This window comes from Oryza glaberrima, chromosome 2 (assembly GCF_000147395.1).
Source record: "Oryza glaberrima chromosome 2, OglaRS2, whole genome shotgun sequence".
Classification (NCBI taxonomy): Eukaryota; Viridiplantae; Streptophyta; class Magnoliopsida; order Poales; family Poaceae; genus Oryza; species Oryza glaberrima.
This window is the reverse complement of record NC_068327.1, coordinates 553,625-566,548: the sequence shown is the minus strand read 5'-3', so window position 1 is coordinate 566,548 and position 12,924 is coordinate 553,625. Positions and strand designations below refer to the sequence as shown.

The following is a 12,924-nucleotide window of genomic DNA, read 5'->3' as shown; positions in this document are numbered from 1 at the left end:
ATGTGGGACCGGGAGAGAACTAAGAGCAAAAGAAGATACGTCGGTTGGCCATAATCTCTAATACCGAATCCTATATACCTATACGAATCATCCCACTATCATATTTTCCTGTCTTGTGGTGAAGCCACGTCATCTGAATTATCTTAGAGCGTTAGATCAGAGTTGAACGGAGATTAGATCGATTCATCCCTTCAGTTGAGTCCGTTGGATTCTTACCAGCACAAGGCCAATCAACGGATGATCAGATGTGCCTTCTCGGCTTCACCACGCACTATTGACTGCGTCCCACACATATCCCATCCATTGAGTTCCCTGTCCCCACCCACGTTGACATGCATGACTGATCACCTGCTTCATGTAATGCATGCAAAAGTAGAAACCGACGCATGCTATTGAAGAGCCTCTGAATCTCTTATCCCGGGCTTTATTCACTTATATGCGCTGGGAATCCTATTCAGAGCTTCTCCTGTTTGGAGTTCTTCGTGATCGTTCAATCCAACCAAATCTATTTTAACCAGCACCTCCTCATCACCTCAAACAATGGATGTTGCATGTGTTGGAGAGCTTCAAATAGCTGATTCATCTCTCGAAAATCAGAAGATGCAGGTGAGTCGGTGCCACCGTTTGGGGTCTCTCGCCTGTCACCGTTATCCTCTCGCAAGCGGGCAGTTCTTTCCTCTCTTTTATTTTTTTCTCATTCTTCCTGTTGTTGATTTTGAAAACAGATATCTGGCTCGAGTGATCTAACTACATGTCCGCTTCTCCTCCCTAATGACAAGATTATTTTATATCCTGTTTTTTATCTTCAAGTTCCAAATTTCATTCGATTTATCCTATGAGGATTCGGTTCAATATCTAAGAAAAAAAGAATCCAGTCTCCATTCCCTATCCCTATTAAGAAGGTGGTTTCTGATAATTTCTGGCCTATAATTGTTTTCTCATTTTCCTCGCCATAATACCACCAAGTGATTTTAGGATGAAATCGCATATCAACTGATTTGGTCTACCGCTTGCCATTTGCAGTTATGCCTGGAATTCGATCTACTCACCTTCTTATGATCAGATTTCCAAATTAACCATCATCTGGTAAGTTTATTGATATTGTTCTCCTTAACTTCTGTTTAATTATGCTACAAATTGGATTCTTCCTTTTTTTTTCTAAAAGTATCCATCAAACATCACATTTTTGTTTAGTTCGCTCTAAAAGTAAATATGTATACGTGTTAGGGGAAAAATCAACTATGTGTTGGTGAACAAAAGTGCAAGTATGGTTCTGCGGTATGAGATAAAACTGAACCCTTCAAATATTTTCATTGAATCTTACTTTATTTTGTCAAAATATTGGTTGCCTATATTCTCTACGGTTGCAGACATATTTCTTGGGACATCTTGCCATGGTGTTTACTCTGTGAGCTTGTCACGTCCTCTGTACAGTTGCTCTAGAGACTGGCTAGAGCTCAAAAGAGGCATGCAGTTTAATCGGGTAATTAATCCACTCAGATAGACCGGATTTAAGAAGATGATTAGAAATGAGTGTTTTTTAGAGAGCAAACAAGCTGATGAGGAATTCTATTATTCTAGACTAAAAATGTATTTACAATCTACTGTAACAAAACCATCTATTGGTGTGTTCGGCTGCATGTTGCAGCAGCTGCAACGCAGCCACACAGCTGCTTGCAGTGACACAAATTACTGTGTAATATGGCTGTGTCACAGCTGAAATAGGGCAGCCGAACACACCCTATATCTGCTATACTTACAACCATAGTGTCACTGTTTGTTCGCATCTAGAATGATATATCAATGCTTCATATCATATAACATTCCTAAAATATATTAATCATGCATTTTGTTGTTATTATATTATGATTCCGTTGATATATTTGCAACTATATTTTATACATACATATCCCACAGCAACGCGTGGGGTATCATCTAGTTCTGGAAGGATTCGGGTCCAAAAAGCCCCGCCACGTGGCACCATGCAGTTCCAGCTTTCTCCCCCCTCCGGCAGCCGTACGATCACGGATCTACGGTGAGAGATCGCTGCTATGGATATCGTTTTAATATGCAAAGTTACATGGGTTTATATCTCTTTCTCTATTATTATAAAAATTAAAAATGTTTTTACCGGTACTTTGTTACGTCATCCGTATTTGAATCGGTTTTAATTTTATGTTTTTAGTTTTAATCTCTATCTCTACTTAAAAGTAGAACAAGAAATTTCCATAGTCGGTAAAAAAGAAAAAAAAAGTCCAACTAAAAAAGGATTTAAAAAAGCTTCTGTCGTCAGTAAAAAAATCGACTAAAAAGGTAGAAAAAAAGGAAAAATAAAGTCCGACTCAGAAAACGATAAAAAAAAAAGCTTATGTCGTGAAAAAAAAAATCGTCCGACTCCGGTAAAAAAGGAAAAAAAAGTCAGTTTGGTTTTTTTCATGCGAAAGAGTTTTTTTCTACGCACGTGCTATCGGTTTTTTCCCGGATTTTTAAATCCGATCTTTCACCGTGCACGCTTTTGGTTTTTTCGTCAATTTTTTTTCACCAGTTTTTTATCCCATGCGCTTTTGGTTTTTCTCGTTACTTAATTATGGCCCTCCAAAATTAAGTGTATAATCCTCCGTTTTACACTTACATTTCTATTAAAATTCTACGTTTTTCCTATTCTTACGTTTTCTCAATCCTGCGATTCAAAGAGCCCTTAAGAATTTGAAGGACAATTTACTAAGGCAGTCACCTCTAGTAAATAGTTTGTTGTCTTTATACCAAAAAAACGAAAATCCTTAGCTGGCAGAAAAACATTCTACCTTACTACCTTCTTACCAACAGTTTTACTGCATGTTCAACACAAATACAGCAGTACTTTCATTACGTTTTGGCTAATATTGCACGATTTTAGTGCATGTTCTTTCATGATGTACAATATATTTCTTCCCGATAGTTCCTAGTCACTTATAACTATGGATTTCAGCAGTACATGTGAATTATATATTTTTTTTCTTTGTTGGTAAAATAGGGTCTGCTTAATAAACTTGCTTTTAGTGGAGGGCTGATAGATACGCCGAGATTATCCAATCTGCATAGATGTTTGAGATAATAACAATGCTAATTATTTGAATCACCACAGAGTTCATATTTTGTGTAAGCTCATATTATAGTAGATTTTGTGCCAAAATTTTGTTTTTCCAAAATATGCATTGTACGTGCACGATTACTAGTCTCAATTAAAGTTCTAAGGATTTATTTTAGTGCTTATCACTTCTGAAATTTGGTGGTCTAACTTGTACCAAACTTTCAGATTTTGAGGCTTGTGTGATCTTTGTAAAGTGGAGGTCTAAATTGTGACTGAGGGGAAAGTTTAAATTAATTGGTAGAGCGTCAACCTTTTCATCTGATTTGGCTTTTAACTTTCTAGGTCTTCATTTAGAATTAATTGCAAAATCAGATCACGTTGATTGTTTCCAAATAGCTGACTTGGTTTGGCAGTTGGAACCCTGTGTTGCCATTGATCTGAGTTGTCTGGAGCAGAGTTTTTGGGCTCACAATAACATCCCACTATAATTTTCTCTGAAACATGTTTATTTCCACCAGATGATTTTGATAAGAAGTTCTTAGCCATTGGTCACGAATGACTTTCACTCAATCCGACATTTGATTGCCGGTGGCCTGCTGGTAGAGCAGCCACTGACCTCACCTCATATGGAAGCCATTATGAGTCTTTTGTTTTGGGTGCAAATTGTGCTTTTTGGTTGAGCAATGGAAATAGAAACCTTTTACAAATTATGTACACTTAATATTTGAAAAACTCTATGAATGTTGGTAACATCGACAGTGTAAATGTGTAATTTGACATCCAAAATCACTCACGGATCATGGAATCCCTCGGTCCATACGATAGCCGATTGTCCATGCTAAAGTTGGTAAGTTAGAAATTTCACTCATTTGCAATTCAATTGGATCGTCCACTTTGCTTTTAGGATGGAGATAGACCTTATCGATATTACAGCTTCACCCACTATTATAAGTTACATGTTTGTGATTAGTGTTATTTGTAGTAAAAACATGAGACTTACTATATGATTGAATCTATACAACACACGGCTACTTTGCTAGTATACACTACACGAATATATGAATGATTAAAATAATAGCACCGGTTTAGAAGTAGGTGCCAATTAAAATGAAGAGAATCATCATGATGTATTAATATATATTGACATTTATAATCATCAACAAATACAAACCGCCAAAGATAAACAATAATATCATCATTAAAGAAGTAAAACATCACCGTCTCCACATTACCAGAGGAGTAGTGAGTAATTCCATCCATTATAATAGTATTAAGTAAGAAAAAATGTATTAGTCTTGTACAGAAAGAGACAATGATGAATCATCCATCCACAATACAAGACATTACTAACTAGTACCAATAAGTAGCTACTCGATCCATACTGAAAAACATTCTTCAAAATTACTAGTATGTGGACCCGGAGGTTAATTAATAATTAACGACGGCGGCGGGACAATGACGACCTCGCCACGGTTGGCAATCTTGACCTCCACCTCCGCTTCGATGGCCTTGAGGTTGTGGAAGCCGGAGATGATACAGCCGAAGACGACGTAGTTGCCATCGAACCAGGGCACGCGGGTAAAGAACTGTGAGATGTTGTTTTTGGCGGAGCCGTTGGGTAACCACGGGCGGTCGTGTGGAAGCAGGAAGTTCTCATTGGGAAGGTGTCGCCGCAAATGAACTCGCTGCCGGTGCCGTTGTTCTTGACGAAGTCGCCGCCCTTCCACATGTATCCTGAGATAATGCTGTGAAAGACAAAGCCCTTGTAATGGAGCGGCTTCTTAGTGTAGAGGGCGCGGAAGTTCTCCGCGGTGAGGGGGACCAGGTCCGTGTACAGCTCCATCTCGTTTGCATTATAATGGCGATCGAGTTGGCTCACGTGCTGCTGAACAGTAAATAACACCTCGACGAACTAAAGGTTCCGGTGACAGTAGGTGCTGAGGTAGAGTGCGAACAAGCAGTCGTGGCAACTCGAGATAAAACTGAATAATGAGTAACTCTATAAATCATGCATGGGTGGATATGAGACCCTAATGATCACATAATATATGACGCATAGCAAGCGCCGACGCCGGTGAGGTGAGATAAGCGAGGGTCGATGTGGTATAGTATAGTAGCATATGTAGGATTTTATAATTGATGTTCGATAAACTAATATATTTATAAAACAACAAATTATCTTATTATTATATAATATATTGTAAAAAAATATAATATTATTAGTTATTGTATTACTTTTATAAATACATTAAACTTAACTACATATTTCTTTTCTTATTATTTATTTTATATATAAACTAATTTTTGTATAAAATTATTTATTTATTGTTATAAATTAAAAAAAATATAACACTAACACCGTTATCGTTAGATCTAAGCACTACAACATAATATAAGACATTGAGAAAATCCCTTTTATACCCTGCAATTTTAACTAATCCCTTCTATGCCCCTGAATTTTGCTTACTTCCTTAGATGCCCCCAAAATTTGATGGGTTATATAAAGGATTGGGTAAATTTCATGGGTATAAAAGGGATTGAGTGAGTTTTTAAGGGTATATATGGAATTTTCTCTAAGATATTTGTATTTATCTAAACTATACTCCCTTCCCCTTTTGAAAAAAAAACTCTTCCCCTTGAGAAAAAGGAAAAAAAAGAAAAAAATCAATAGAAAATTTGTTCTATTTCTTCATGAAAAATTGACCCCCTCTAAAAGACTATCACTAGAAAACCTCTCTAAAATGTAAAAAAAAAATAACACACACTAAAAATTAGTATAAAAACAAACTAAATCATATTTCTATATCTAGATCTCATTATAATGCATGTGCAAATAGTGAAAGTCACAACTCATTTAAACAACATATATAGCACACTATAATAATTGGATTCACAACAAGTGTCAGTCTTTAATTTATCTTTTATATATAGAGAGAGAGAGAGAGAGCTACTATATGGCGCTCTTGGTGCTACGTACTATATGGCACCTGACACACACAAACTACACCCACGCACACTCAATTTAAACAAACCACGTAGTTAATTTTTAACTCAGCGACCCACCACCCCGCGCACACCCCACACGAACTGATCTGGTGCAAGCTACACATTGAGTTATTTTTTAACTGTTAGCGAGATAGTCAATGTGTGTCTTGTGATCCAACGGTGTTTTGCACATTGAGTTATTTTTTAACTCGACGTACTGAGTTTATCTGGTATATATATTACGGATTCCCATTGTAGAAACCGTCCACCCACTCTTTCCTCTCCCTCTCCACGTTTTACGAATCAGCGACGGATTGTGGTTCCTTGTGGAGAGAAGAGGAACGGCGATGGCGGTTAAGGGATGAGAAGTGGCGGCGAGGCGGTTCCGGTGACGGCTTGGCGACGAGGAGGAGCAGCGGCGGCGGCGGTTCGGGGACGAGGAGAACCGGCATCAAGGAGGAGCGGCGGTGGCATGCCAGGCCTGATGGTGTCGCATCCATGGTGGGTGCAGCATCGGCGGGCGTGAGGCGGATCCGGCACGACACGGCTGCGGGCGTGGCGTTGGTGGGCGGGAGGTGCGGCAGCTCCACCTCTACAGCCGAGCGGCGGCGGGCGCAACGTTGGCGGATCCGGCACAGCACGGTTGCGGCCGAGGCGACGACGGACGACTGCGGGCTGGAGGCGCAGCGGCTCGACCTCCATCGCTGATCTGGCGCAACAGCGGGCACGACGTCGGCGGATCTGGCACGGCACGACTGCGAGCGCTGCGACGACGGGCGACTACGGGTGGGAGGCGAGGAGGCGGCGCATGCGGCCGCCGCTCCGTGCCCCACGCGCACGAATCTGGCGTGGATCTTGCACGGGTGACGGCGGGCGCGGCCGTGATGGGCAACTGCGGGCAGGAGGCAAGGCGGTGGCGGATCCGGCCGCCACTCCGCCCCCATGCGCACAACGCGACCTCCGCAGCGGCGAGCTCGGACTTTGATGGATATGGAGGAGCAGCGGTGGCGGCCTCCATGGCGTGCCGCCGTCGATGTCCGGAGCAAGCGCCAATAAAAATTTAACCTATGCTATAGATTGTGAGGATGTATATGTTGAGTCAAAGTATTGTTGTCATACCAAGTTTGTTTGGTGCTCCATGGTGCCCGGGCACCACGATTGAAATTGAGTATATACCCAATTCAAATGTGTATGAAACTTTTTTAACTGTTTAGGTATATACATGCGTGTGTGTGTGGCTATATATACCGTTGAATATTATCTAATATATGTATTACTCTTTATATAAGTGTACGGTCGGTCTATAAACCAGTATGGTGTGTCATTTAGGTACATGAACTCTCAAAATTTATTTCCGAGTCCTTGAACCTGTTTAGATGTCATACATATCCAAACGGGCTCTAACCCGCTCCGTGCACTAACATGGCATGCCACGATAGCGTCTACGTGTCGGACCCACATGTCAATTCACATAGAAAAAATAAAATTAGAAGACATCATATCTTTTGTCCTCTCTACCTTAAAACCCCAAAAGAATAAGGGTAAATTAGAATAATTGTATCTTTTCTTCTCTACTAAGAGGAGATTTTTTTTAAAATATATATATTTCTACCTCCGAGGAAAAAAGAAGTTTTTTATTTTATTTTTTATTTCTACTAGAAGTCAGTGTTGGTTAAGAAAAGGAAAAAGTACGAATTATCCCCCGAACCATAAAACCGGACATTCTTCTCCCCCAACTATGAATCCCCCTCGACCTAATCCGTAGTGGTTTTGGTCTACGTGGCGTACACGTGGCAGTCAAGTCAGCATTCTATTTTTAAAAAAATGTGGGACCCACCTGTCATACACTACTCTCTCTTCTCTCTCTCTCACTCTCTTTCTCTCTCACTTCTCTCTCTCTCACTCTTCCTCTCTCTCCCTCTCTCTCCCTCACTGTAAACGACGGTGGTCAGCACCGTGGGACAACCGGACGAGGAGGTGGCGGTGGCGGGGGACGCGGAGGTGGTGGCGACGGGTGACGCGGCGGCGACCGGACGAGGAAGCGGCGGTGGCGGGGGACGCGGAGGCGGCGGCGGTGGGTGACGCATGGGACAACCGGACGTGGAGGCGGCAGCGTTGCGGGACGGACAGACGGAGGCCACGACGAGGAGGCAGCGGCCGCCGTGGAGCGCGTCCCACAGGTTGCCGAAGCCCCACCCACCGCCAACATGGTCCCCCCGCCAACCGCCTCGCCGCCGCTGCCTCCTCGCTTCCTCCGCCGCTGCGCTCGCCTCCTCTGCCGCCGCGCTCGCCACGTCGCCTCTACCGTCAACCGCGCTCGCCTCCTCTGCCGTCGTCGCCCCGCCAACCGCCTCGCCGCCGCTGTTGCCTCGCTTCCTCCGCCGCCGCGCTCGCCTCCTCTGCCACCGCGCTCGCCTCCTCCACCACACCCCGCCGTCGCTCGCCTCCTCCTCCGCCGTCGCCTCGCCTCGCCTCGAGCAGCACGAGCTCCCGCCAGCCGTCGCCGCCGCTGCTACCTCGCCTCGCCTCCTCCACCGCCTTCTCGTCTCGCGCCCTCGTCCTCCCTGCGCACACGCCACCGAGAGGGAGGGGGGAAGCCGCGTCGAGCTCCTCATCCCCCGCCGCCGCCGCCTCCGCGTCACACGCCGCCGCTCCGTGTCCTCTGCCATCACCGTCGCCGACGAGAGGGAGGGGGAAGCCGCTGCCGCCTCTGCGTCACGCGCCGCGGCCGCTGCCGCTCCGTGTGCCCCGCCGCCGCTGACCCTGTGAGACGGTGAGAGAGAGAGGAAGAGTGAGAGAGAGAGAAGTGAGTGAGAGAGAGAGAGAGTGTGAGAGAGAGAAGAGAGAGTAGTATATGACAGGTGGGTCTCACAATTTTTTATAAATAGAATGCTGACTGGACTGCCACGTGTACGCCATGTAGACCAAAACCACCGCGGATTGGGTCGAGGGGGGTAATTCGTCCAGTATTCATAGTTGGGGGTGAAGAATGTCCTGTTTTATGGTTCGGGGGGGTAATTCGGACGACCGCGATAGTTCGGGGGTAATTCGTATTTTTTCCTTAAGAAAACTACCCGTTAATTGAGCTTTGAGGTCAGATTATTTGTCACTGGTTAAGAAAACTACTAGGAGTACTACACACACATATGCTTTGAACATGGAAAAAATAAAGGTAATTAAGCTGAGGGAGCAAATAAACTGGAATATCTGTCATTCAAGTTGTTTTTCAGGGATGGAGTCTCTTATAAAACCTATTGAAATTTTGGAGGAAGGACCTAAACACTATTTTATTTTTGGAGTTTCTATCTCACCGATATATTCAATTATCAACCCTCCAACTCATTTTTTTCAACCATAACCTTTACTTCCTCCATCTCAAAATATAATCACAACTTATAAAGTTTAAATTAACTTTTGAAACTACCCATGAGCTTTATTATAGCACCCAACAAGTCTAGCCAACCCTTCACCTATCCCGAGTAGGCAGCCTAGTCTTTTTTCCCTTTTCTTCATAGGGCCTGTTTAGTTCAGTAAAAGAAAATCTTTTGGTGTCACATCGGATGTTTGACTAGATGTCGGAAGGGGTTTTTGGACATGGATGAAAAAACTAATTTCATAACTCGCCTGGAAACCGCAAGACGAATCTTTTGAGCCTAATTAATCTGTCATTAGCACATGTGGGTTACTGTAGCACTTATGGCTAATCATGGACTAATTAGACTCAAAAGATTCGTCTCACGATTCCCCCTCTAACTGTGCAATTAGTTTTTTTAATCTATATTTAATGCTCCATACATGTGTCCAAAAATTCGATACGATGTTTTTAGAAAAAAAAATTGGGAACTAAACCAGGCCATAATATCCGTGAAAAAGGCTAAGGGTCTATTTGGTTTAGTGCCGCACTCTATAATGCCAAATGTTAGTCGCGCCACAATTTTTAAGTAAGCATTTTGGTTAATGCTACACTTTTACCCCCACATATTAACCATATCATAAATCCATTTCATAGCCAAACATTATCCATTGTGGTACAGTTTGTAAAGTGTGACGAAGTGTGGATGCCATCTAAACATATCTTATAACATATAATATCATAGAATGAACCGAGTATTTTATAAGGCTGAGTTCTTTTATTCACTTTCCTAACTTATCCTCTCGCATGCTTTTCAAACTACTAAATGGTAATTTTTTTTTCAAAAAAATTCTAACATATTTTTCTTTAAAAAAATCATATTAATCGATTTTTCAAGTTTTTCTTTGAGTCTAAAGAGAGAAACTTTATTATTGTCAGAACAAGGGATTACATTCCTGGTCTAATAAGTCTAAGAGCATCACCAACAGTCCACCAATAATCTATCCCCAAAAATTGATTTTTGGGTTTTCTAAACTGAAAATAGGTGGTAAAAAAACCTCTCCCTCCAAGAGATAACCTAAATTCAATTCCCCAAAAACTAAAAGTGGGCCCTTCTGTTAAACTACCAACAGAAATTCTAGTTTTTTTATTTCCCGTGAGCAGAAGGAGCGGGGTAAGGAGAGGAGAAACGCGCGGGAAAGAGGATTGGGAGTCGGTCTCTCACCCTCAAATACACATACCGAGAAAACTGGAGATGGGAACTCTAAAACGTCCGGAGCTCTTTTAGAAATCTGTTGGACCAGTTTTTTTTAACCAAAATCCTAAAAAAATCAGGATTGGGGATGGAATAGATAGACTGTTGGTGATGCTCTAAGCCTCCACTCTGCACAAGATACAATACTCATTGCCATTTACGCTAGTACATGCGCTATCCTATTTGCTTATCTCTTTATTTTATTTTGTGCACTTGCACATTCTGAAGACACTGCATCACACCTTTAATCTCAGCTATCGTCATCGACCAAGACGATTTTAATGGCCCGGATTGTTGTAAATCAATGACAATTTCTACATCATCCATCTCCATCAGAATTGGCATGTGGATCCATTCAACCGCTGCCTGGAGACCCTCTAAACATGCTAATGCTTCAGCTTGAGCAGCAGACCCACAACAGTGCAAGGTTTTGTGGCTGGCCAGTAGCACCAAACCCCTGCAGTCTCTGAAAATAAACCGGCGCTGGCTTCCCCTGTTTCTTCCAGCGTCAACATTTAGGGTGCGCTTGTTTCAGCAGGTGCGGTGGGCTGATTAGCCGCACGTAAAACGAGAAATAAGATTAGCATATGATTAATTAAGTATTAATATATTTTTTTATGAATAAATTTGTTGGATTTTTTTAAACAACTTCTCTATAGAAAGTTTTTGCACGAAATATACCGTTTAGAAGTTTGAAAAACGTGCTAATGGAAAATGAGGAGAATCTAATCCTATAAGCTGAAAAGAGCGCACCCTTAGTTTAGCAACTCCTTCCGGCGGTAGACACCAACTCTCAATCTTCTTGTCCAGACTCGATGCTGGTAGTTTCTGCTCCAATAATACTTAACTAATCGTGCACCAATGGACAAAGTCCACCTCCAGAACGTAGCCTAAGGGGTTGTTCAGATTATAGCCAAAATAAACATTACCAAATTTGACAATGCCAAATTTTGGTAGTTGACAATATTGCCAAGTTTTGGCATGATAGTCACTATTGTGTAGTTGCCAAATTCCTTATATATTTACCAAAGTTCGGTAAAAAACTAAATCTATGCACATCTTTGATAACTTAAAAAAAATAATATGGTTGAAATGACATCAATCTAAACAACCCCTAAGTGTATTCGTACATATTGTAATTTTTCTTTCATACACAACAACGTGTGTTTCTTGACATTGTTCCATTTTGACTCACCATTAATACAATGGTTAGGGCAACCACAATGTAAAATTGACCTTAAGCAATAAATAATTCCACAGTACATCACCTTAATCATTGTGAAAGTGGACCATAAGAATCTGACATCAAAAGTGAGCATTAGCCTTATGGTGCGGCAACAAGTCTATAGAATACAATACTTTTGTGATGTGTTGTTCACGCTAGTACTTTTGGGGAATTTTCATTGTGCAAAGAGTTTCACAGGAGGATAAGAAGTGATATTTTTTTTCTTCGGTGGGACCCATTGGGACCTAGCTTATTTTCTCCCATAGGCACGTCCATTGTGGATATGGACATAGCTAATGCTTACTATAGCGGGTCCCACATATATGGCTGATGGAATCATAAGCATTGGCCTTGCCCTATAAGGTAGAGCCTGTATACCTTTTGCGTCAAAAAATGGTGAAAGAGAGAGATTTCTCTCGTTTTCTGCGCGTACGTTTTCCAAACTACTAAACGGTGTGTTTTTTTTTGCAAAAAAGTTCTATACGAAAGGTGCTTAAAAATCATATTAATCCATTTTTAAATTTAAAATAGTTAATACTCAATTAATCATGCGTTAATGGATCACCTCGTTTTACGTATCTTCTCAATCTTCTTTTTTCCTCTCCTCTCAAACACCCCAGCTAAGGTGGAGCATGAAGATCTTTACTTTGGATTTCAGATATTTTGCAGTTCTCACATTGTAAGGGCCCCTTTGATTTGGAGGAAATATATAGGAATTTTGGAGGATTTCAATCCTATAAGAAAATTTCCTATGAAGCCCTTTAAAACAAATGATTGGATAGACAATTCCTATGGAATGGACAATCCTATAGAGATTTTGGAGAAAATTTACCAAGAACTTCAACCTCTTGGTAACTTTCCTTTAGGGCCCCTTTAAATTGGAGAAAAAATATAGGAATTTTAGAGAATTTCAATTCTATAAGAAAATTTCCTATGAAGCCCTTTGAAACAAAGGATTGAATCATATCCAATTCTTTAAAATTCCTATGAAATGTACAATCCTATAGAGATTTTAGAGGAAATTTAGCAAGAGCTTC

At 41.6% G+C, this 12,924-nt stretch overlaps 1 protein-coding gene and 1 long non-coding RNA gene across 4 annotated transcripts; one reads left to right on the top strand and one right to left on the bottom strand.

Moving 5' to 3' along the window:
* Positions 1 to 492: 492 nt before the first annotated feature.
* Positions 493 to 1,836, top strand: LOC127762020 (uncharacterized). 3 transcript variants are annotated; one of them, XR_008015345.1, is made up of 4 exons: positions 614 to 902; positions 1,024 to 1,086; positions 1,228 to 1,278; positions 1,371 to 1,836. It is a non-coding gene; the product is annotated as an uncharacterized LOC127762020 (long non-coding RNA). The 3 variants fall into 3 exon arrangements; XR_008015346.1 differs by adding an exon at positions 493 to 606 and having other exon boundaries at positions 726 to 902; positions 1,024 to 1,836; XR_008015347.1 differs by having other exon boundaries at positions 1,228 to 1,836.
* Positions 1,837 to 4,505: 2,669 nt separating this feature from the next.
* LOC127761420 (peptidyl-prolyl cis-trans isomerase cyp5-like) lies at positions 4,506 to 4,913 on the bottom strand. Its single transcript, XM_052285712.1, has one exon. The coding sequence runs from the start codon at positions 4,911 to 4,913 to the stop codon at positions 4,506 to 4,508; it is 408 nt and encodes a 135-aa protein (XP_052141672.1).
* Positions 4,914 to 12,924: the final 8,011 nt, after the last annotated feature.

Coding starts and splice junctions, on each gene's coding strand:
- LOC127761420 (XM_052285712.1), bottom strand. CDS start 4,913: ATGGAGCTGTACACGGACCTGGTCCCCCTCACCGCGGAGAACTTCCGC.